The 24,926-nt window shown below is 41.3% G+C and overlaps 5 protein-coding genes and 2 non-coding genes across 8 annotated transcripts; 2 read left to right on the top strand and 5 right to left on the bottom strand.

The window, feature by feature from the left end:
* Positions 1 to 1,283: 1,283 nt before the first annotated feature.
* On the bottom strand, positions 1,284 to 5,924 carry LOC119895682 (heat shock cognate 71 kDa protein). The gene is made up of 9 exons (XM_038708948.1): positions 5,777 to 5,924; positions 4,362 to 4,571; positions 3,774 to 3,979; positions 3,536 to 3,688; positions 2,865 to 3,420; positions 2,515 to 2,717; positions 2,122 to 2,320; positions 1,814 to 2,046; positions 1,284 to 1,733 (listed from the first exon to the last, which is right to left on the bottom strand). The coding sequence occupies exons 2-9, from the start codon at positions 4,564 to 4,566 to the stop codon at positions 1,536 to 1,538; spliced, it is 1,953 nt and encodes a 650-aa protein (XP_038564876.1). The 5' UTR covers positions 4,567 to 4,571; positions 5,777 to 5,924; the 3' UTR covers positions 1,284 to 1,535.
* On the bottom strand, positions 2,386 to 2,478 carry LOC119896226. Its single transcript, XR_005443185.1, has one exon. It is a non-coding gene; the product is annotated as a small nucleolar RNA SNORD14 (small nucleolar RNA).
* On the bottom strand, positions 4,047 to 4,139 carry LOC119896238. Its single transcript, XR_005443197.1, has one exon. It is a non-coding gene; the product is annotated as a small nucleolar RNA SNORD14 (small nucleolar RNA).
* A 2,332-nt stretch (positions 5,925 to 8,256) lies between the features above and the next one.
* LOC119895685 (cytotoxic and regulatory T-cell molecule) lies at positions 8,257 to 14,203 on the bottom strand. 2 transcript variants are annotated; one of them, XM_038708951.1, is made up of 11 exons: positions 14,124 to 14,203; positions 12,664 to 12,804; positions 12,388 to 12,540; positions 12,156 to 12,275; positions 11,277 to 11,432; positions 10,613 to 10,852; positions 9,715 to 9,765; positions 9,448 to 9,513; positions 9,153 to 9,293; positions 8,763 to 8,849; positions 8,257 to 8,654 (listed from the first exon to the last, which is right to left on the bottom strand). In XM_038708951.1, exons 1-11 carry the CDS (start codon positions 14,167 to 14,169, stop codon positions 8,479 to 8,481), a joined length of 1,377 nt encoding a protein of 458 aa, XP_038564879.1. In that variant the 5' UTR covers positions 14,170 to 14,203; the 3' UTR covers positions 8,257 to 8,478. The 2 variants fall into 2 exon arrangements, with proteins under 2 accessions (XP_038564879.1, XP_038564878.1); XM_038708950.1 differs by having other exon boundaries at positions 8,763 to 8,864.
* A 2,813-nt stretch (positions 14,204 to 17,016) lies between these two features.
* Positions 17,017 to 20,171, top strand: LOC119895688 (heat shock cognate 71 kDa protein-like). Its single transcript, XM_038708955.1, has 8 exons — positions 17,017 to 17,251; positions 17,395 to 17,600; positions 17,676 to 17,828; positions 17,915 to 18,470; positions 18,618 to 18,820; positions 18,946 to 19,144; positions 19,231 to 19,463; positions 19,959 to 20,171. Exons 1-8 carry the CDS (start codon positions 17,026 to 17,028, stop codon positions 20,154 to 20,156), a joined length of 1,974 nt encoding a protein of 657 aa, XP_038564883.1. The 5' UTR covers positions 17,017 to 17,025; the 3' UTR covers positions 20,157 to 20,171.
* Positions 20,172 to 21,704: 1,533 nt separating this feature from the next.
* LOC119895686 (histone H2A) lies at positions 21,705 to 22,582 on the bottom strand. The gene has a single exon (XM_038708953.1). The coding sequence runs from the start codon at positions 22,494 to 22,496 to the stop codon at positions 22,110 to 22,112; it is 387 nt and encodes a 128-aa protein (XP_038564881.1). The 5' UTR covers positions 22,497 to 22,582; the 3' UTR covers positions 21,705 to 22,109.
* Positions 22,583 to 22,777: 195 nt separating this feature from the next.
* On the top strand, positions 22,778 to 23,760 carry LOC119895687 (histone H2B 3). Its single transcript, XM_038708954.1, has one exon. It carries the CDS (start codon positions 22,831 to 22,833, stop codon positions 23,209 to 23,211), a length of 381 nt encoding a protein of 126 aa, XP_038564882.1. The 5' UTR covers positions 22,778 to 22,830; the 3' UTR covers positions 23,212 to 23,760.
* Positions 23,761 to 24,926: the final 1,166 nt, after the last annotated feature.

Consider the following 24,926-nt stretch of genomic DNA (forward strand, 5'->3'; position numbering starts at 1 on the left):
GTTATATTTAACTGATTACGAACGCAATTCTAATACACTCATTTCTAATGGGCTAAATTTAGTTAAATGAAAGCGTTCGTCTATTTGCGGGGCAAAAAACCGACAGCCAAGTAAAACAGAGAGAAAAGGTTTTAAGAATGGTTTTCTTCAGCGTGGTGCTCAAACCAAAGGACAAAACGAGAAGGGTTGTAGCCTAAATGATACCGTTCGCGGAGTGGGAAATATAAGGTAGACTTGTTTCAATGATATGTTGCGTTAGAATAAAGCTAACTGGTCTCTTTCAGCTAACTTAGCTTTGCATCTATCATATTTTGCCAATCCAAACAAGCGTAGGGGTAAAAACAAAACTTCAGTTCAGACCACGTAAATATACTTATAACTTCACATGAAGAACCCCCACAGAGTAAACCTTGTATTAATGATGAAACATTCAGGGTAAAGTAAAGTCGTTCAGACTCACCTGGTGTCCTTTGTCATACTCTCCACAGCAATGCAACCATGGCAACGCCGAAGCACACAAGCCTCCTTCAAGTGCTCTTCATAAAGATCGGACTTTCACTCAGTTCGCGGCAGACATTTTGTCTGTCGGAAAAACAGGAGTCGCTAAAAATAATGACTGCTTTAACTTAAGCATTCAATAAAATGCTAGAATCCTGTCATCCATAAACCACACTGGATGCAGCGTGTCATTTCATGGCATCTGTTTCCATGGCTCGTTTGTCTGCATTCTTGTGGTATTCAGGGACAAGGGATGAAATAGCCGTTGGCCAGTTCTGGTTAATTAATGTATACTGTCCTTGTCCCCATCAGTACAACTGTACGTTATTCTTCCAACATGTCACCGGCACGCCAACACTTTCTGTACTGCCGAAAGTGTCACCTAGATATTAGTTCAATGTCTAAAGAGACATTTATACCGACAAGTCTTACACCGATAGCTACACGAAAAGCTGTTTGTCCAGTAACTTAGCCCGAAATACACTGGTGATGACCTGGCCGTAGTTTTAGTCCAACTACACTCCTTTGTCATTTGTCCAAGAAGCTACAATGTCATACAACATGGACTTATATCACAGGTCTCCAATATTTCAAACCCCTCCTGTAAATTAGTTTGGTACATGGCTTCTCCTTCGTTATCAGCAGTCTACAAGACAATGAACACAAGTTTTGAGTATGCACCAAGCAGTAGCAATAAACATTATACCACTGAGCCAATTTTAACACAGAGTGGATCAATCAGCTTGGAGCTCTGCAGAGCAGGAAAAAAAAAAAAAGGAGATGACTGAGGGTTTCAAGATTTTTTTTTTATTGTCAAGGCAGTGACCTCTCAGTATACCAGACACTTTACATGTGAACTGACAGCTCAACTGTGCCAACAAGTTGCTCCTCAGTTGTGTCGCAAACAATGCAATGAGTGTGATCCCTTAACCCTGTTTTTATTTCTTTAAATTACACTCTTTAGCTGTTGTAACGTGTGCTATAAGAGGGTTACTTTCTTAGAAAACATCTCAGTAGCAGCTGAAGTGATGGAATGTTTAGTCGACCTCCTCAATGGTTGGTCCAGAGGATCCACCACCAGGAGCGGCACCACCAGCTCCAGGGAAGCCACCAGGCATGCCCTCTGGCATACCACCAGGCATGCCACCAGCACTCTGATACAGCTTGGTGATGATGGGGTTGCACACCTTCTCCAGCTCCTTCTGTTGATGTTCATATTCATCCCTCTCAGCAGTCTGTAAAGAAGGACATTTTAGTGTTAGAAACAAATTCAGGTCATGGGGAAAACAAACCACACAAAACCCAGAATATTTACCTGGTTCTTGTCCAGCCAGCCAATAACCTCGTTGCACTTGTCCAAGATCTTCTGCTTGTCTTCATCACTGATCTTGCCAGCAAGCTTTTCATCCTCCACGGTCGACTTCATGTTGAAAGCATACGACTCCAGGCCATTTTTGGCTGACACCTTGTCACGCTGGACGTCGTCTTCAGCCTTGTACTTCTCAGCTTCTTGGACCATGCGTTCAATGTCCTCCTTGCTGAGACGACCTGGGAGCAAACTGCAAAGTCAGAAATTGTGGCCCACTACATTTGAAGACAGCTCAACTTCAACTCAAAGCTCACCCTTGTCATTGGTGATGGTGATCTTGTTCTCCTTGCCAGTGCTCTTGTCTACAGCAGAGACATTCATGATGCCATTGGCATCAATATCAAACGTCACCTCGATCTGGGGAACACCACGAGGAGCAGGGGGGATGCCTGTCAGCTCAAACTTGCCCAGCAGGTTGTTGTCCCTGGTCATTGCACGCTCACCCTCATAAACCTGTTGGACGTATGCAGGGTTAGCAAACAATTGAGACACATGGAACAATTTTGCTGCCAACTTTTTCGCTCAGACATCCAAGGAAGGTCAGGGCCATCTTTGGTCTTGCGACCTCTGGTGGAAACTACGAATGGCAGGAATAAACGTCATCACTGCGAAACTGAGAGCTGGGTTTAATTTAATGTTGTGCTTACCTGGATGAGCACACCAGGCTGGTTGTCAGAGTAGGTGGTGAAGGTCTGCGTCTGCTTGGTAGGAATAGTGGTGTTACGTTTGATCAGGACAGTCATGACACCTCCAGCGGTCTCAATTCCCAGGGAGAGAGGGGTGACGTCCAAAAGCAGCAAGTCCTGGACATTCTCAGACTTGTCACCAGACAGGATGGCAGCCTGGACAGCTGTAAATAAGGGCGGCTGGTTAGATTTTGAAAGGGACTGAAGGTGGATATTTTTCATGTTAATCTCTTAACAATTCAACAAAAATACTTCTCAGTAGAAATTTATATCTGGAGCTCTAATTGGATGGAAATGTTTGGTTTACTTACCAGCTCCATAGGCCACGGCTTCATCTGGATTGATGCTCTTGTTGAGCTCCTTTCCATTGAAGAAATCCTGGAGCAGCTTCTGGATCTTGGGGATACGAGTGGAGCCACCGACCAACACTATGTCGTGAATCTGCCCTTTATCCATCTTGGCATCACGGAGCGACTTCTCCACAGGGTCCAGGGTGCCACGGAAGAGGTCAGCGTTGAGCTCCTCGAAGCGAGCCCTGGTGATTGAGGTATAGAAGTCGACTCCCTCGTACAGAGAGTCGATTTCAATGCTGGCCTGGGTGCTGGAAGACAGGGTGCGCTTTGCCCTCTCGCAAGCGGTGCGCAGGCGACGGACAGCTCTCTTGTTGTCACTGATGTCTTTCTTGTACTTGCGCTTGAACTCTGCAATGAAGTGGTTGACCATGCGGTTGTCGAAATCTTCACCTCCAAGATGAGTATCTCCAGCAGTGGACTTGACCTCAAAGATGCCATCCTCGATGGTCAAGATGGAAACATCGAAGGTGCCACCACCAAGATCAAAGATGAGAACGTTCCTTTCAGACCCAACCTGAAATTAAGTTAGTAACATTTAAAATCTACTCAGTTATGTTTTATTACCTCAATTCAAGATGGTACATTGGCCATCATGCAAGTGTAATTGGAAGTTTTCTAGTTTTATTTACCTTCTTGTCCAACCCATAGGCAATGGCAGCAGCGGTTGGTTCATTGATGATACGCAGGACATTGAGGCCAGAGATTGTGCCAGCATCCTTAGTGGCCTGGCGCTGGGAGTCGTTGAAGTAGGCGGGTACCGTAATTACAGCATTGTTGACAGTCTTGAAGGGAATAAGAAAAAAATTAGCATCACTTCATATAATTTTATATTTGGAGTTCTGTCCAGAGCTATGCTAAGTAACATACTTTTCCGAGGTAGGCTTCAGCAATCTCCTTCATCTTTGTCAGCACCATAGATGAGACCTCCTCTGGGTAGAAGGACTTTGTCTCGCCTTTGTATTCAACTTGAACCTTGGGGCGGGTGTTATCATTGATGACATTAAATGGCCAGTGCTTCATATCTGACTGCACAACTGTGTCGTCAAACCTGCGGCCAATCAGTCGTTTGGCATCTGCAAAAGACAGTTTAGGGTTTAATGGAAAAAAAATATAATATGCTCTGGGCTTCCTTTAAGAATATCACTCAGACATCCAAGGAAGGATTTGGGCCATCTTTGGTCTTTCAACCTCTGGTGGAAACTACGAATGGCAGGAAAATCGTCATCACAGTGAGGAAGTTGTTTAATACGGCCACTTAAGATTTCAGTCTTGTTCCATTCTTGCCTCGAGTTCATAGATAAGACTTTACTGTTTTACCACCGACAGAGGTGCCAGTCTCTTTATAAGCAGTTAGTATTGGACTTTAAGGCGTTTTACTATTTACTATATATAAAATGTTTGATTTTACGCAGGCAAGAGTGACACAAGACCACAATTTCCCCGTTTAATACTTACCAAAGACTGTGTTGGTGGGGTTCATGGCAACCTGATTCTTGGCTGCATCTCCGATCAGCCTCTCACTGTCTGTGAAGGCCACGTAGCTGGGTGTGGTCCTGTTGCCTTGGTCATTGGCGATGATTTCAACTTTGCCATGCTGGAACACACCAACACAGGAGTAGGTGGTCCCAAGATCGATACCAACTGCTGGTCCCTTAGACATGTTTCCTAAAGAAATGGAGGGAAAAAGTGAATTGATAAGTCTCATGGACCTAGTGTGACTTGACAGACAGCTTGTTTCAGCCAAAACAATTGCCCATGGCACTGATACCAGTTAGAACTTATAGCTGGGGTAGGGTAATTATTTCAGAAGCATTTGTTATACTTAATCTTATCCCGCAGCAATCAATTGCTTGAACACAAATCTAAAGAACAAAGTATCATCTGACTGTTGCACAACTCTAATAAGGGCAACTAGTAAATTTATTTGGCCCAAATGAAATGACTGGCTGGCCTTACGGTCTCTGCCCTTACACACTGATATACGCACTTAAATTTAAACACCCAAAAGCAGACCAAGGCTAAGCAATGTGAATTAACTACTCATAATTGCATCAATGTTACAACAAAAACAAAGTGAATGGACATTTAACAGCATTATCAGCAATAAAGTAGTATGAGGTATGTAATTAAAAGAGTCACTTAAACACTTTATTTAGCAAATGAAGTAAGGACTCGCTACGCTGGAAAAGATTGGGCAATGTGAAAGAATAGCGCTAGTTCTGGTCATGTGATAGTGAGACGTCAAGTTTACCGCAGTCAGCCAGAGTTAAAGCCGGAAATTGCTAAGCATTTTCACATGAACACAATAAACCAATTAAGACACTGAGCGAAAAAGCTTGATCATTAAATAGTAAGAGACTATCAATTTAAATTGATGGCAAATGCAATCTTCCACATAAAGGCAATAAAACATACATAAACACGGAAGAGATCATTTAACCGTTAGATCAACTGTAAGACAGCCCACCAACAATTTAAAGAAGCATGGCGATAAAGCTTTTGTTCCGGGAAAAAAAAACCGGAAGTGTGTTCATTCCTGCTAGCTTGACATTGGTTGTTCGAGAACATTCTCGAGCGTCTCAGAATCCCTACCCCCACTCTGCTAAGTTGCTAACGTTAGCTAACGCTCGTGAGTAAGGCCCGTCACAAGCAAGTGAATCATGTTCATCTAAACTGTTAACAGTATATATTGTGCCCTTTCAGCACCAGTCATTTACAAACACCCATTCCCATATCAGCAAATATAACAATGAATGAGCAAATACTAGGTCCGTTTACGCAATTGATGCAACCCACGAAGGATATAGGGAATTTTACTGAAATATATAAAACGTTATACATTATTTGTGACTTTTACAAGAATAACTTACCGAATTGTTGAAGTGGGGATGAGGTGTTGGATTTGGAATGGACAGTGGCGAGGCTGACTTGTCCTTGCCGGTGCGAGAAGGGAAAGGAGGACGGACACTTATCGGAACCTTATATATCACCGGCAAAGCAGCCAATCACACGTCGAGTCTTCAAGTCTTTCCTCAACGGGCCACCAATAACGCCTAGTATCATTGATGACGCCAACGATGATCCAGCCTACTTCCTGTTTTATTATGTGTGTTTCGTAATCACTGTAAATGACCGCATGGCTCAAGAAGATGGCTTTAGCTTTTATGCGTTTAGCCTGAAGATGCAGACGTTAGGGAAACGATCTTTTCATCCGATAATTTATATCCATACGAAGTAATTATTCCTACTATTAGACAATAGAATGAGCGTTGGCTCATATTCTATTCAGCAATTGCTAGAAAAACTCCCAAGTAACTTTGAAGCTTTGAACCCAGGAATGGTTAGCTACCAGTGATATCTGAATATTTAAAGAAAGACTGAACAGAATATCTTAGAGATTATTGTTCGTCATTTTCTGTTTTCAGGGAGTGTATGCTTACAGTGTATGTTTACAACCACTGTAGTGAATTAGGGACCGCCTAATTAGGGATCTTGTTTCTTTTTGAGATGAAACTCCAGTGGGCCTGTCCTGAATGCCTTTAGTGTGACACATGATAGGATACATCACATAGCCTGTATATACATCACACTGTTAATGTAAAAAAAACTTACATATAAAATATGTATTTTAATCATCTCAACTGTGTGTGTATAGTTTGTGTTTTTTGGAAGGTGATATTGTCACAACCCTGTCTGCTGTATCTCAGTTTCATCTAATCATTATTCCACTGAATTCAAAAACATTTCTGACTCAATTAACCTGGTGCAGCATGCCTCTGGTTCAACCGAGGCCACACCTTTGACCTTGTATTTACTTCAGGCCTGACTTGTAAACTCCCTCGTATTGATAGACCTCGTATCAGATCTCGAATGTGTTTTGACTCCTCCATCTCCATCTTCTGCAATTCTGAAGTGAGCAGTATGTTCCCGCCTTTTTACATTTACATTTACATTTTTTCATTTAGCTGACACTTTTATCCAAAGCGACTTACAATTGCTATACATGTCAGAGGTCACACACCTCTGGAGCAACTAGGGTTTAAGTGTCTTGCTCAGGTACACACTGGTGGATGGGTCTCTCCCACCAAAGGCATGCATCTTATCCACTGCCCCATCACCACCCCAATAATAATTTTAATAATCAGTCTGCTCTAAATTTCATTTTCATTTGTTTTAAAGGACTGGATCACTAAACTTCCTTCAACTTAATTTGGACAATGCTATTAAATTTACAAAAAATTGATAACCATGTCAACAAACTGGTTCAGTCATGTTTTTTTTTTCATCTCAGAAACATTACAAAAATCAGACCTTTACTACCGCCTTCTGAATTAAAATGCATCATTTGTTGGCTGTGGCTCAGGGGGTACACCGGTCATCCACTTACCAGAAGGTTGGTGGTTAAATTTTTGGTTCCCCTAGTCAAAGTATCCTTGTGCAAGATACTGAACCCCAAATTTCTCCTGTGACTGTTCTGATAGCAGCTGGCACCTTAGCCTCTGCCATCAGTGTGAACGGGGTGAATGTGATGTAGTGTAAAAATCTTTGTGTAGTTGGAAGACTAGAAAGGCACTATACAAGTACAGACCATTTATCATTATTCATGCCTTCATTTTCTCCCGTTTCGACTTATGCAGTGCCCCGTTTACTTGCCTGAGTCAAACTGCCCAGGCACGTTGACAGCATGTACAGATTGCAGCAGCTAGGCTTTTAACGAGGAGAGTTTGGAGATCACACATCACTCCTTTTTTAGTGTTGCTGAACTTGCTGCCAGTTAAGTTTAGGATTGATTTAATTATTTTAATCACTTAAAAGGCATAACATGGCTTAGATCCTGCTTACATTTCTGAGCTACTAAGCCCTTACACCACGGAGCGGTCTAGATCTTCCAACCAAAACCTGTTGGCTATACCATGTGCCAAACATAAAACAAACGGCGTCCTTTTGCTGTCCTAGCACCTAGACTCTGGAACAACCAGCTGATTCTAATGAGTTTCAAAAAACATATACTTCTTTAGGTTAGCTTTCCAATAACTCCAAATGGTGTGCTGCATGTGGTGTCTGGTTGCTGAATGCTTTCTGTGGTCATAAGTGTGTTGCATTTGTATGCAGGTGTATGGGGTATGACCTTATAAATATTTTTCTCTTGAAAGAACTGTTTATATGTTTATGCCTGATGTTATGGAAAGCACTTTGTAACCTATTAAAAAAGGTGCTATATAAATAAAGTTTTTCTTACAATGAGATGTCTTGCCACTTGAGAATCACAAAAGATAGAGTTAATATGCAAAATCATCATTAATATTTTCCTTAAACATTCATCCATTTTCAAACAAAGCAAGCCACACTGTTTTAGCAAAATATAATTTATTGGTACATTTAAACAGTATTTATATGGTACAGTACTACATTTATATACATATATATATATATACACAACATTCTTTTCCGTGTAAACATACACTCATACACTACACTACAGTAAAAAAGCTAATAAGCTTAATCTGTGATCAATGATCATAAGCGTGCTGTTGATATTGCTCATATTATCAATGCTGTATTGTAAAGGTTGTTACAGCTCTGTTTCCTTTATGTGACATTTGGCTGACGTTTGTCCCAGGGCTTGTGGTTGAGAAGTTTGTTTTTTATTCACTTTCTCTGTTGGCACCACTGCTGCTGTGTTTATCACTGAGGTTATCACCGGTGGTTCTTCCACAACATACTGTGTGAACGCCGTGTTGGTGAGCCCTGTAAGAGAGAGCATTTCTGTATATTTGATAACATTTGGTACACAAATACATTTCTGTATTCCTTCTGGCCAGAAGCCTGTAAAGCAGTGCTAAATCATCTGCGTACCTCTTCGCCTTTGTCCTTGGGAGTTCTTTTCTTCCTGGCTTGATTTTGATTTGCTGCTGTCCTCTGATGGATCAGATTCTTCATTCTCTGTAACAATAAAAACTGTCATATGCTATTTTAAAATACTTTTGAAAGAATGAAAAAATGAAAGTACTTGTGATTTTGTGGTGTAACTACAAGGCCACATTATAAAAGTCTATGTATTTTACTGTTCATTGAATCATTTACCAGCTGTGGGAAGATAATTCTGGATACACATAAAGCTAAGGCCAAAGTAATTTGCTTCATAAATGCATGGCTCTGACTAAGGTTCAAACTAACAACTGCTTCAGTCGGATGTTGTTGGTGTGATTAAATACCATGCAGAAAATGGGAATATGGTCTGCTTACCTCTCTTCCAGGTGATGTGTGCTCTCCTCAGCTTGATGCCAAAAAAAATGACCACCACCAGAAGACCAAAGATCAGGCATGTCACCAGCAAAATCAGTAAAGTTGAATTTCTTTCATTTGCTTTCTGCATATCCGGGATCCCTGGCAACAGACAGCATGCTGGTAATTAGCAAATTAGCCAATTACACATTTTTACCATGGGCATAAGAGGAGACACTTATCATTTTCATACCAGGGGAACAGAATTTTACTGTTAACCATGCAGATACTGGTACTGTTAACAGTGTGAATTTACCTGTTCTGTTTCCCTCCGTTCTGTTATAGGTGATCTCCTCTGTTGTCTCAGGGACAGATGTCCAGCCTTTAAGGAATCGTGAAAAATGAAAATACAATAATTAACACAGGCTTAAATTGGCTGCAGCAGCAACCCCATTTTCTAAATGGAAAAATCAAAGGTTGTTGTTCAGAATTACCACTAGATGGCATCAGACTGCATCAGACACACTTTTGTCAAGAATAGTTTTGCCTGGAATCTAACAATACAGTAAACTGGATATCATACCTGTTGTGCTTGTTGAATTACTGATGGTGTCATTCCTACTCCTGGTTGAGCCTGATAATAAAGAGGTAAAGACATTTTGATAAATAAACCTCATGAGAAGTCAGAAATGGTACATTTTCTAAAAGAAATCTGTTTCCATATCGTGTGAAGACGAGCAGCTGAATAACTGAATGTCATTGTAGGAGCGCTGTCTGTAAGGTTCTTTCGTGTTTAAAGTTCAAAACCTCTGGGTGTAAATATTTAAGAATATGTAAACAGAAGTTTTTAAATGTGGGATATTAAATATATGATGACCTACATGGAGCCTCTAACAGTTCCATCTCCAGAATTTATGAATACTTTGAACAAAACTGAGTTTCACATTGTGCTCTGAGACTTCCGCCACAGGAAACAGATCTTGTGGTATCACAACTACAGTAGTGAATATGCTAGTGAACATACATGCATTGAACTGCATGTGAAAGTAGAAATATCTGTAGTTTCCATCCCACAGGCTGACAGTTTGTGTAATAAATTATACATTTATTATGCACAGCACTAAGGATAGAGCATAGGCTAAACCACTATAAACATTATTTACAGTGTTGAGTTTACTTTCCTTTTTAATATTCTCTAATATTCTGTAAATGCAGACAACGTTGTGTGTGATATTCTTTATGAACATTGTGAGTTTGAGGCATTGCATAATATATAATTTGAACTAATGTGAAACTTCTTCTGCCATGTAAAATTAAAAGAATGTTTTTATTGTTGTTGTTTCATGACGTCTACTCCTTTAGGACTGTTTCTTAAATGTTCCTCATCTCATCTCGGCACATGTAACCTGATATAGAATATTTTGCCACTTTAAGCCCATGTGCCATTAACATCCTATACAAATGAAAACAGTTTCACTCACCACTAATGCTGAGATGTGAGCCTGTGGAAGTAACAGGGTTCAGAGGAAGTCCAGTGGGTGCTGTAACCTTCTTTGGCTCATTGGAGGAAAACGACTGATTGGAGGGAACAGTTGATGACTTTCTAGAGCTCTCTGATGAAGGGCCGTCCACGTCTCTGGTTGTTGTCCTCTGCACTTCTGTTGACCGTTGAGTCTGACTTTTGGGTGAACTGGTCGTGGTTGTGCGGACGGGGATTGTTGCTGTGACAGAGAGGGGGTTTACGTTATTAATAATCAGAAGCAGCATTCAATTCATGGAAACACAAAATGAAAATTCATGCTGACATTTGAACAGTCTGTATACCACGCATCTGTTTTTTTAAATTAGAAAATTTACAACATACAGAAAGAGGAAATTACATATTACAATTTATTTTGGTCGTTCAAGTTTCACAGTCTGTTGTGGACAGTTTCATGGAGCAACTCATGAGAAAAAACCGTCTCCAGTGCTTTCCCTGTTTTGTGACATCACAACTACGGTTTCACAGTTCCTCAAATGACCATTTATGCGGAAGTACGTTAAAGTAAACAAGTTTTGGTTAAAACAAGGGTCATTTATGGTCATTAAGATTCAAACAAGATGAGAGAGGGAGCGATATTTTCAGAATAAATTATTTGTACTCACAGTCTCGTCCAATTTTGACAAAGTTTATCAGAGGATGTGAGTGCAGAGCTGGATGGCGAACAAGGCATTTCACAGTGACTCTGTTCTCCACTGAGTGAACATGTAATATATCCATTGAGACATATTTTTCACCTTCATGTAGAACTTGGACATCGGCTGTGGAATGGGACAGATGTTATCAATATCAGTAATAATTTCTAAGCAGATGTTCCATCTCCCAGTAGTCATAGGAGCATCATAATATGACGTTGCTGAGACCTCCGGACAATCAGAAAGGAATTTAAAAGGTAATGGGCGTCATCAGGTCTTGAAATAACATCCCCCAACCCACTAACCCACCAGAGGAAGGTAAATATTACTGTTAACTGTGGGAGGTAACGTCATCAAGATATGAGCCCACTCTATGGTTGCTGAATCTAATTTCAATACACCTACAAAAGTTCAAACACAATGACCGTACAAAGTGATGGGTGTTCAAAAACAGTGACTAGTGTATGCCTGCTATTTCTGTTCACATGCGCACTGCATTGTGCACACAGATATTGGATAAAATGAAACCTTTCAATCAGAGGGTCCGAATCATTGCTTGTGTCATCATTCTATAAAAGCTGTGCCAATCACAGTGATGCAAGACAAAATATTCTCATCAACCAAAGAGCAGTGCAGGCCGGCTTCTTTGAGTAGAAACATGTTTTCCCTGGAGGTTCAGAATAGCAGTGTGCAAGATACAGCACAACAAGCTTGCAGCTAAAGTTGGCAGATGATGCACCTTTATGAGTCACATTCATGTTACCTTCTGCAGCTCATTTTTGTTCACGCCTTCATTGCAATGTAGCTTTTGCTATTTATTCTTAACAACTTTAGTTATTGTCAACTTACGAATAATTTCAGGCCCATGATCCAGTTTCCAGAAGATCTGGGGAGGAAAGTGGTTCCCCTCAGCTGTGCATTTTATGACAAACGTTCCTTTATGATGTGCTACTGTCATTTTGGGGCGACCTTTAAAAGAATCAATACCAGAGCAAATGTTATTACAGTATTAAAAAATGCTCATTCAACTTTGGTAGCTTCAACAATAATATAGTCTGTGACCCATCAACAAAATACTCACCCAACACTGTCACCTCCACTTTCTTCTCTATTGTGTTATGGGCATACTGAGAGCATGTGTAGTTGCCCCCATCTTTGAATGTGACACTGGAAATACTGATGGTGAATTCTGACTCAGACAGTTTGTTTATGGTGTAGCGCTTGTCCTTCATACCTAGTAAATGAGTGTGGGAAAGTAAAAATGTGTTTAATATCCAAAATTCAAAAGTCTGAGAGATTCTCGCTTACTACGCTCCAAATGTTGGTGTGTTTGAAGCAAAAGATATGTCATCTTCACCTTTACTGTTATTGAAGAACATTATAAATCCTTTAGGGTTCTTCCAGTCCACATTGGTCTTGTGACCATTTGTAAGAGGGCAGCTTAAGATGAGTGTCTGGCCTTTTATCACAGTCACACGCTGCCACACCGCAAGTGAAACTGCAATCAGAAAAATAGGAACATTGATTTCCTTGAACATTCCCACTAAGAAGACCATGCCTTACAGTTTGATTCCAGGCAGCTACCCCACTACTCTTCACCAACAGGTTAGCAACTGTCTATTGGAATTAAAAGGTAAAGTCGAGAGCAGCAAGACGTTTGTTTCCATGTCTCGCACACAGATGTGTCCGAAGCCCTGTTTCTCACAGTTTGACTCATCTGTTCCGCTGTGTGCCACTGGCCTGGGACACTGTGTGTAGGTGTGTGTGTGTGTGTGTGCGGAGGTGGTGTGACAGGGGGGAAAAAGCTGTTCTTCATTGTACTGCAGCTTCAAAAGAAGCAGCCCCCCTGTCACACATCTAATGCATTTCTGATGTGACAGGAAGCACAGGTCAGTCCTTTTATGGTGAAAGAGAAAGTAATGGCGGGTGAAAGAGAAAATATAAATATGCTGTGGGTAGTTTGCAGGGGCTTTGGGTGCTTTTTCTTTCCTATGGGGTGAGAATGATGACCTGTTTGGAAAACACAACTGTGGGGGCATACTGATCTCAGCGGAGAGTGCAGTTGTCAGATCAGAGGTCATCAAGTTATTTTCACATGTGTGGGTTGTGTGTTAGATATTACCTTACTTTAACTGAACCTTGGAACAAATAAACCACAGAAAATGAAATAGATATTTTTACTTAGGCACTGTGTTTTTAAGAGTTGTCTTAAGACTTTTACTTCTTTTTAAATTTTGAATTCCTGATGTATAAATAACATTTCATTCCACAGGAAATACTATATGTAATATAAAATGTAGCCACCACTTAAGAGCAAATACACTGATATTATGCAGTAGAGTATAGTACAAACATGCACGCATATGTACACATATATACTGTTTTAGAAATTGGCAGATGAAATGTGTAAATTATAATTAAATAAAATAAACAAAGGGGAAATTGGAACATAATTCAAATAGAGATTGATTGATGACTAAATCAAAAGCTTTGTATGTTAAACATACTAAACTAATGCCTCAATAAGCATGAGCCCAGGCAACAGTGCTTTTACTGAACACAAATACAAGACAGAAGCATCAGAGTTTATCATTTTGCTCTAATTTTCCTCAATAAATCATCATATTTCAAAACATTACACATTGCCATTGAAAGACAAGTATTGTTACTGTCATATGTTAAGAAGTCATTCGAAAAGTAATCACTTCTAGTAGGTTCATGTGCCATTTTTAATGATCAGATTCAGTTTTTCGTCTCATTTCAGCATAACTTTTCAAAACAAAGTAAGTCAACAAGTATTGAAAGTAAAGGACTCACCCTGTATGAGTAACAAGAAGACGCTGAGCTGCAGCTTCAGTTCCATCGCTGTCACTCACTGACAATCACACGACTCTGCTGCGTTTCCTCATCACTTGATCTATTTGTACTCGACTAAGGGACCTTCCATGACATCACAGCCCTGTGGTTTCCAGGCTTTTTTCATTTTTTCATTCAAGGGATTCTCATGTGATGCCTACAGCAAAAGTACAAGGTTAATAGTTCAAAATCCATACATATTAGCCACTGAAACTGAATGTTGTACTTTTACTACTTGACAATCATGGTGATTTATTGGAAAGGGGAAAAGCATAATATTCAATAGCTTTAAATAACAGTTTTCACAACAAAAACAAATTACAGGTAGACTGTATTTCGCAGCTGAATTGAGGAGAGAAATTTGTGCTTTTTCTGCAAAATCAAAAGTCAACATGTTTTCTGTGAGAAGTTGTCTGTTGAAAATAAAATTTAATTTAATGTAATTGAGACTGGCCTCTTGAGTTACAACAGATCCAGTAAAGCTGGTGAAGACTAAATGTTCAGAACATTCTCAGGGTGCTTGGTTAAGCTAAAACATAATACCTCATTGCAAATCAGAGAGCCTAAAGGTCTCAATTAAATCACTTTCTCTTGAAAAAGTATAACTCACTTCAGGTATAGTCTCAACCATGCTAGCGGTGTAGCTCCAGGATGTGGATGGCAATGTCGACCACTTTGGTCCAGAGTGAAATATCTTAATGATATTGGATGGATTGTCGTGAAAGTTTGTACAAACAGTCATGGTGCCCAGAGTTTCTAACCCACTTTAGGATTCCCATGATGTTTTGTCATAAAATCAAATAATAGTATTACATGTATGGTCTATGATGAAAATAAAGACTGGCTGATGCAGTCTGACTTGTGAAGGAGGACTCAGGTTACCAGGTGATTATGACTTAATATGGCAAACAGAACACAGTAACCTATGGCTGGCAATGTCTGTAAAAGCTCTTGTAGTGTATATATATAAAACCAAGATTTATTACAGAAAATTATTGCATGAAAAGTGATACACCTTATAACAATATAAAACAACACATGACTGCAGTTCATATAAAACAGGATGTATAGTGGAAGATAAATTCCCCATAAATTCAGTTTACCACTTCCTTATTTGTGGAATAGACTTAAACCAGACCATACTTTAGACTTTTAATAGACTTTGTATGCTGACATTGTCAGTTTTCATCTGTAGCAGGACGTGGGCAACATGATTTTGTGAAAATATGCTTGATTGATGTTTTCAGTATATTGGTCATAGTTTGCCTAATGATCGTGCTCATGCAATGTACTTTACTATTTAGGCTTCAACACTAAATCAAGTTATTTTGATTGGAAGCAGTCATGTATTCATTTCAAGTTTTTTAAGAAGACAGCGATAATTATTTGCTCTCTGGAGGAGTTGCCTATATGTCTCAGCAAAACACCACCTATACATTGAGGAAAGCCCTAGATCTTTCGACAGCTATTACTGTCTCTTAATCTCTCTTAATCCTGAGAGGGTTTTTTTCTGTCCAGGTTTTAGCCAATCAGAGCACGACGGCTCAAAAAGAATGCGCACACTGAACCAGAATGTGCTGGAAGCTCACTGCTGTTCTGTAAGCTGATTGGCTCACGGACCATTGGGAAGCTTGCAGCAGCGGCGAGGCCGGCATCTTCTGCATGTATTCATCTGGTGGAGGAGATTGTCAGACTGCAGCTGCACAAGGCCACAGCATCATCCAGGTAAAATAAGAATATTTCTCTGTAGTCTCATGCATAGTGGTTTTTTGTTATTTATGTTGTAATGCTTACTCCTTACTGTCAAATAACACTGATAACACATTTTCTGTTGTACTACATAGTGACTTTATACTGACATTATTAATATATGTCCTTATTTCTATCACAATAATATTCCTATAATATTCATTACTTCGACAATGTGATGACATATGTCTTCTACATATCAGTTGCCTTCTTGATTCCAGTTATATAATCTTATCACAAAAATTTTTTTATTAAAAAGTTGATAGTTTGTATTTATAATCTGCATTGACCTTACTTTTAGAATACTTGCACATAGATGCAGGACCGGCTGGAAACTGCAGCAGGGCAACTTTGTACTGCAGTCACAGGCATTGGGGGGTGGTGTGTATGTGTGTGTGTGTGTGTGTGTGTGTGTGTGTGTGTGTGTGTGTGTGTGTGTGTCTAGGTGTTGAATAGCACAGACTGTCCTGCAGGCTGTACAATCCTGCTCTGCACAAAAAATGATACATTATCAGTATATACAAACAAGTCTAGAATGCATGACAGATGCAGGGATTCCTGATTGAGATATGCAACCAAAGACTTTTACAAATCGGATTTTTAATCGGTTGCTAAGACCAACGTTCTATACTGTTTCAGTTCTACAATTTTAAATGTCTGCCTTCCACTGGCATCTAGTCCGTGGCAGACAGACAGTATAGGCTATTGCATTAAATCACACTAAAGCCAACACTTGAAAGGTGACAGAGGCCACTACAGTTAGGGTTAAAGAAAGTTAAGACACTTTTTGTGCTTACTAGATGCCCTTATGTAAGATATATAACAAAAGTGCCATTCTTACAATGATAATTAACGTGTTGAAAACAAAATTGACCACAGTATTTTACAGCATTTACTTGCAAGATATGAATACACCTACAACCACTTGATTAACATCACTCATTATTATCACACGCAGACTTTACCACTCTGATCAGTAAGTGTTATTGCCCCCTGCTGGAATAACATTAACTATGATATTTTTTACTTTCCCAGAGCAATCATGTCTAAAGAAATTGGGCAAGAATCTTAAACTGTACACATGGATCCACGAGATTATCAGTTCACTTTTCCCATGTTTATTTCTTTAGGAAACATGTCTAAGGGACCAGCAGTTGGTATCGATCTTGGGACCACCTACTCCTGTGTTGGTGTGTTCCAGCATGGCAAAGTTGAAATCATCGCCAATGACCAAGGCAACAGGACCACACCCAGCTACGTGGCCTTCACAGACAGTGAGAGGCTGATCGGAGATGCAGCCAAGAATCAGGTTGCCATGAACCCCACCAACACAGTCTTTGGTAAGGATACAGCAGGGTGAAGAGATATATGGTATGAAATATTAATGTATCCCAATTATGTGCGCTTTTCACTGCAAGACACAAACTATAAGTATCTGAACAAACAGCAAAGTATTTCTTTCAATTTTCCCTGGGGATTGCAGATGCTAAACGTTTGATTGGTAGACGATTTGAGGACCCAGTAGTTCAGTCTGACATGAAGCACTGGCCGTTCAGTATAATCAGTGACAGTGGACGTCCCAAAGTGGAAGTTGAATACAAAGGTGAAACCAAAACCTTCTACCCAGAAGAGATCTCTTCCATGGTGCTGACAAAGATGAAGGAGATTGCTGAAGCCTATCTTGGGAAGGTACATTTAAAGATAATAACATGTTGAGCAACTATCTACAGATCTCAGTATACATAAAACTTCTCTTTTTTTCAGTCTGTGTCAAATGCTGTTATCACAGTACCTGCATACTTTAATGACTCTCAACGTCAAGCAACCAAGGATGCTGGAACTATATCTGGTCTAAATGTCTTGAGAATCATTAATGAGCCCACTGCAGCAGCTATCGCCTATGGTCTGGACAAGAAGGTGAGATTTAGGTCAATAGTAGGTGTAGCATGATTTATGTCCACCCACATGTGTGCAACTGTTCTCAAACTTGTCTTATTTTCCAGGTTGGGTCTGAAAGGAACGTTCTCATCTTTGATCTTGGTGGTGGCACCTTCGACGTTTCCATCTTGACCATCGAGGATGGCATCTTTGAGGTCAAGTCCACTGCTGGAGATACTCATCTTGGCGGTGAAGATTTCGACAACCGCATGGTCAACCACTTCATTGCAGAGTTCAAGCGCAAGTACAAGAAAGACATCAGTGACAACAAGAGAGCTGTCCGTCGCCTGCGCACCGCTTGCGAGAGGGCAAAGCGCACCCTGTCTTCCAGCACCCAGGCCAGCATTGAAATCGACTCTCTGTACGAGGGAGTCGACTTCTATACCTCAATCACCAGGGCTCGCTTCGAGGAGCTCAACGCTGACCTCTTCCGTGGCACCCTGGACCCTGTGGAGAAGTCGCTCCGTGATGCCAAGATGGATAAAGGGCAGATTCACGACATAGTGTTGGTCGGTGGCTCCACTCGTATCCCCAAGATCCAGAAGCTGCTCCAGGATTTCTTCAATGGAAAGGAGCTCAACAAGAGCATCAATCCAGATGAAGCCGTGGCCTATGGAGCTGGTAAGTAAACCAAACATTTCCATCCAATTAGAGCTCCAGATATAAATTTCTACTGAGAAGTATTTTTGTTGAATTGTTAAGAGATTAACATGAAAAATATCCACCTTCAGTCCCTTTCAAAATCTAACCAGCCGCCCTTATTTACAGCTGTCCAGGCTGCCATCCTGTCTGGTGACAAGTCTGAGAATGTCCAGGACTTGCTGCTTTTGGACGTCACCCCTCTCTCCCTGGGAATTGAGACCGCTGGAGGTGTCATGACTGTCCTGATCAAACGTAACACCACTATTCCTACCAAGCAGACGCAGACCTTCACCACCTACTCTGACAACCAGCCTGGTGTGCTCATCCAGGTGAGGACGCTGGTTGATGGGGTTCAGTTGTTTGTGCAATTCATAATTCTAACAGAATTAACATAATTATAAATTCATTTCGGGGATGTTGGAGAGACTGAAGTGACATTGCATACGTCCAACAGGTTTATGAGGGCGAGCGTGCCATGACAAAGGACAACAACCTGCTGGGCAAGTTTGAGCTGACGGGCATCCCCCCTGCTCCTCGTGGTGTTCCCCAGATAGAGGTGACGTTTGATATTGATGCCAATGGAATCCTTAATGTCTCTGCTGTAGACAAGAGCACTGGCAAGGAGAACAAGATCACCATCACCAATGACAAGGGTACAAAAAAGTCTGCTTAACCCAAATACCGCTGCAGTGTCCCAACAACGGATGATTAAATGGTAATCTTGCCTGTTTTATGCCAGGTCGTCTCAGCAAGGAGGACATTGAACGCATGGTCCAAGAAGCTGAGAAGTACAGGGCTGAAGACGACGTCCAGCGTGACAAGGTGTCAGCCAAAAATGGCCTGGAGTCGTATGCTTTCAACATGAAGTCGACCATGGAAGATGAAAAGCTTGCTGGCAAGATCAGTGATGAAGACAAGCAGAAGATCTTGGACAAGTGCAACGAGATTATTGGCTGGCTGGACAAGAACCAGGTGGGAATTGTTGGTTTTGGAACCTGTGATCCACCAGCTTATCAGACTGTCTATTCCTGTCTGCTAAGCGAATTTAGAGATATATACTGTAGGGGGTAACTGAAGGGTAGGGGTCTATATATACAAACAAATATGTTTCTGAGAAGGAGAAAATGAACGATAACTGAAAATACGGTAATAAACTAATTTAACAAACATAGCCTTCTGATCTCAGTATAGGAAAAATGCTTAAGTTACTTGGAGGGTTGACCCCAGAGTTTTGATTTTTTTCAACATGCAAATGTATAATTTACTAGGAAGTAAGCAATGGGTCTAGGATTTTGCAGGTCTGCTAAACGTCATCAGAGAATGGTGATTTTATGTGTAGACACTATCGTTTTGTCAGGCTAAATTATCCTCATCTGTGTTTCAACAATAGCAGAGTTTAAACTGAACTGAGTATTAACTGTCAATTAATTCCAATTGAGAATATATGATTTGATTTGTTTGTACTAGACTGCAGAAAAAGATGAATATGAACACCAGCAACAAGAACTGGAGAGGGTGTGTAACCCCATCATCACCAAGCTGTACCAGAGTGGTGGTGATGTGACAGGTGGGATGTCCAGTGGAATGCCAGGCGGATTCCCTGGGGCTGGTGGTGCTCCAGCCGCTGGAGGATCCTCTGGACCAACCATCGAGGAAGTTGATTAGTCAGTGTCTGTGGCTTGTTCATATTCCTGACTACTAGACAAGCATGAACATTCCCAGAGACCTAATACATACATTCAGACTGATGATAAGGGATATTTGCTATATAAACATATGAAGATCTTAAATCAAACCCTGTATGTGCATTATATGTCATGTAAACAATAGTAAATTGTGACTAAAGCATGTGTCTTTACAGGTGTTGTTTCTAATGTTTCATGCTCCTTTGTGCTCATGTAGCGAACACACAAAGTTATCCAGTGGACATCCTAGCAACAGTAAGCTAAATTCTATGGTAAAATGTTGGGAATTTGGAACTATACATTTGAATATTTTACATAAATACTGATAACAGTTAACAAGCCCTCCTATAATGAAAATAACTGATCAAAGAAGATTAAAATATGACATGGCAGTATTACATGTCCTTGAGGTTTTTGGAAGGTTTTGATTCTATGCAGCATAAGACTATAACAGACTGCTAAACAAATTAGAAAAGTGAATTGTATCAGGACAGATGTAACCAACATTATTTATTGTATCTGATATTCATATACATTAGCCTTCATGTTAAAACTGTCTATAGTCTCAGTGTATCTCTTAATTTATAAATTGCATGTTTTGTTGCACAGGATTTTCTTGTAGCTACAATATTGAGTGATTCCTTAGATTTTTTTTTTTCCCCTATGACAATATTTGAAATGATCAACTTCACCTGGATATATTTGTCGGTATAAGGATGAATTTGCAGTCACTGTCAGAGTATAATTGTGCTGCAAAAAAAAGCTAAAGGGAGTGAAATATATTGAGTTTCCCACCAGCTGCAGTGTGCTCTTGCTATCCCTGCACTGACCTCCCTTAAGGCAGACAGAAGATCAGTGAAGTACAGAGATTACATTTTTTCATTTAGCTGACACTTTTATCCAAAGCAACTTACAATTGCTATACATGTCAGAGGTCGCACGCCTCTGGAGCAACTAGGGGTTAAGTGTCTTGCTCAGGGACACAATGGTGGATGTCTCCCACATCAAAGGCAAGCATCTTATCTATGCGCCATCGCCAGCCCAGATTAAGGATCAAATTATATTGTGAAGTTGTTTTTAACAGCAGCCACTGAAAACTGTACATTTCAACAAAGCTTTAGTATCAGAATTGTATTTTTCCCCACAGCTGAATATGTAATTACTCTTTCAAAAGCAGCCCCCAATCATCCTCCGACAGGAAAGGTGGTGAAGGGACAATAAAAAAAAATATATACATGTTCATTTTGGAGTGCAACAGGGATTCCTGATTTGATTCTGTGGCCAAGCCGAACACACAAAGAATAATCTGCTAATGCCAGATGAAGAAAAATGGGGCCCAGGTTTGCATTCTAATGTTTGACCCTACAATTCCCATTTTAAGAGTTCATGGATACACACACACACACACACACACACCCCCCTCTAAATCTCAGAAAAGCAGCAGCCCGTTCATGCGCCTTTGTGCCATTTATTCACTCAAAGACAACAGCACAGGCCCCGGATGACAACAACAAAAATGAAGACTGAACGTATTCGCCCCACGCCAAAAGGCTACCGGACATTTATTGAAACATGACATGAACAATACAACAATTTTGCACGTTTTATAGCAGCTTTGCGAGACTAAAACAACCCCTCCCTTCAGAATTGGCCCATATTAAGAACAGACCCCCCCCCCCCCGGCCTTCGTCATCCATAAGCCTTCAGAAAGCGCGTCCATTTTCCAGAGCCACAGCACAACAGTGGCGACGGAGCAGTCTACGAAAAGTCCCGATGAGAAGCGAGTGTATGTTTTCATTGTAGAAACAGCAACACCAAACACTGCCCCTTATTTCAAAGGTTGGTATCCAAAAAACAAACACCGATATGAAAAAGTGGCTGGCTCCGAGGTGAGCCCTTTGTCCCGGCTGAGTCCGGGCCTGCGGAGTCTTTATTACTTGCTCTTGGCCGGTTTCTCCGTCTTCTTGGGGAGCAGGACCGCCTGGATGTTGGGCAGCACTCCTCCCTGAGCGATGGTCACACCTCCCAGCAGCTTGTTGAGCTCCTCGTCGTTACGTACAGCCAGCTGGAGGTGCCGGGGGATGATCCTGGTCTTCTTGTTGTCCCTGGCCGCGTTGCCTGCCAGCTCCAGGATCTCAGCCGTCAGATACTCCAGCACGGCCGCCAGATACACCGGAGCCCCGGCGCCGACGCGCTCCGCATAGTTGCCCTTGCGCAGTAGCCTGTGGACTCGACCCACCGGGAACTGGAGTCCGGCCCGGGAAGAGCGGGACTTGGCTTTTGCTCGGGCTTTGCCTCCGGTTTTCCCTCTTCCAGACATGATCTTTAAAAATAAAGCTCTTGATCAAAAACAAACAGTGCGATAAGGCCCTCAGATGAGCTTCTACCTTTACGTAATGTAGACTGGTTGTCAGCAAAGGCTTATAAACCGCAAAGCCTTCTCCAATTGGGCGACTGACACTGAAATGCACGAGCCAATAGGGCCACGCGTCCTCCGGTAATGACCGTCCTCTGGTGAAGAATGCTCCAATCGCAGAGGAGGAATGGCACACAGTCATTTGCACACCCACGTTATAAATAAGGGCCTGGTAAGTAACAGGGCGGTATTCTGCGCTGTGTTTCTGTCTGCTGTTCTTTGACGTCTGTAAGAGAAAATGCCTGATCCTGCAAAATCCACACCTGCGCCCAAGAAGGGCTCCAAAAAGGCCGTCACCAAAACGCAGAAGAAAGGAGACAAAAAACGCCGCAAGACCAGGAAAGAAAGCTACGCCATCTACGTGTACAAGGTGCTGAAGCAGGTGCACCCAGACACGGGGATCTCCTCCAAGGCCATGGGCATCATGAACTCGTTTGTTAACGATATCTTCGAGCGCATCGCCGGGGAAGCGTCGCGCCTGGCGCACTACAACAAGCGCTCCACCATCACCTCCAGGGAGATCCAGACCGCCGTCCGCCTGCTGCTGCCCGGCGAGCTGGCCAAGCACGCAGTGTCCGAAGGCACCAAGGCCGTGACCAAGTACACCAGCTCCAAATAGAGACGGACAGAGGGTCAACACGAGAGGGACAACAGTCCTCAAATCACCACCGAGACCATCTTTAAACCCCGTCTCTGTGTCGGGGTTTTACTTTGCCAAAGCTGCGTATGTCGGGTTTCCAGGAGAGTGACTGTCAGTTGAACCCAGGCCAGATGGTGAATGTCTTCAGAATCACTGGAACTGCAGCCTGCCATTTTGTTTTAAGTCAATGTTTCTGAGCTGTGGAATGTTTTTAACAAATTATTTATTAAATTCAGAATGAATGTCTGTACTCTCAAACTGTGGAAGTCTCCCTTGCACCATTGTAATACTGATTTGTATATGCACCTTAAAAATGACCAACACTTAGGCCTAAGCCGAGGGGCAGGTCCTCATAATTCAAGTGTTGGCCAATTAAACTCAAATCCAAGTGTTCAATTCCGTGCAGGTGGAAAATGCCTTCAAAGGGCTTCTGTTAAGTGGGAGCCTAATATTTTGCTGTTCTCTGTAAAAATCTGTAATATGATGATAATAAAGGGCATCTATTGTGTATGATAAAAACAAACCTAATTATTTGTCTTCCCATTACTCTGGTTCAATGTCCTCCTTAATGTTACTGGTGTGTGACGTATTAAAAGTACTCGAAACACACAAGAATGTACCCTCCCTGTATATGTGAATATCATGGTTTATTAACATGTAAACAATATTTTAATGTTGGAGCCTTGAACTACGACTTTTGAGTTGAATCACCCTAAGTAACCCAACAATAAATCCAAAGTCAAGCCAGAGCCCCCCACAAACACACACACAATATTTACAACAATAACTTCAGTAACACAGATGAATATAGAGCAAGGGGAACGTGTGGCTCTGAGGAGGTGGTTTCCACTGCAGAGGCTCTATCCACAACCTGGAACTAGTAGAAATATAATAGTGTTTTTTCTCTGATTTGTTTATGTTACCTACAAAGGGTTCAACATTTCAAAAGTTTACTGTCCCGCCCCATCCAGGCTTTGATTGGTTGGTTCACAAAATGTGATATTAATTTACATTAATTCATTTGGCTGACGGGAACAGGTGAAAGTCACATAGTGCCCCCTGGGTAATGCAGTTTACTTACAGCCAAATGATGCTTCCCAGAGATCCTGTATGGAGAGGGCAGAAAAGAGTACGCTGTACTGAAGCTGATTTCATTCTTTTTTTGGTTACATTCAGGTCAACATATACCAGAGTCAGTCTATTTCTCCACCAGAACTGAATTCTTGTGTGCAAAGAGCTTTGAAATAACATGGTTTCTATATGGGTACTTTCTATATGGGTACATGTAAATGCTCTGGATTTGTATAGCGCCTTTCTAGTCTTTGCAACCACTCAAAGCGCTTTTCACTCGCATTCATACTAAGCCAACTGCACATAACATTCATACACATTCACACAGCCAACGGGAACATTTGGGGTTCTGTGTCTTGCCCAGGGACACTTCAACATGCAGCTTGGGGAAGCCGGGGATCAAACCACTGACCTTCAACATCAACACCATTTCAGACAAAGTTCTGAGACCCTCATTTTAGCCAGAGTTTAGTATGCTAGTTTAAGCAGTTGCTGATTTCCAGATTAAGTTTACAAAAATACAACTGAACAGCTAACTGAATCAATGGAGAATCCAAATCTATTTTATTCTATGCAAAAAAATGTCCTTATTATCTTTACCTGGCCATTAAAGAAACTGAACG

This window comes from Micropterus salmoides, unplaced genomic scaffold (assembly GCF_014851395.1).
Source record: "Micropterus salmoides isolate LMB-PRFRI ecotype aquatic unplaced genomic scaffold, ASM1485139v1 Ms_hic_scaffold_9, whole genome shotgun sequence".
Taxonomy (NCBI): Eukaryota; Metazoa; Chordata; class Actinopteri; order Centrarchiformes; family Centrarchidae; genus Micropterus; species Micropterus salmoides.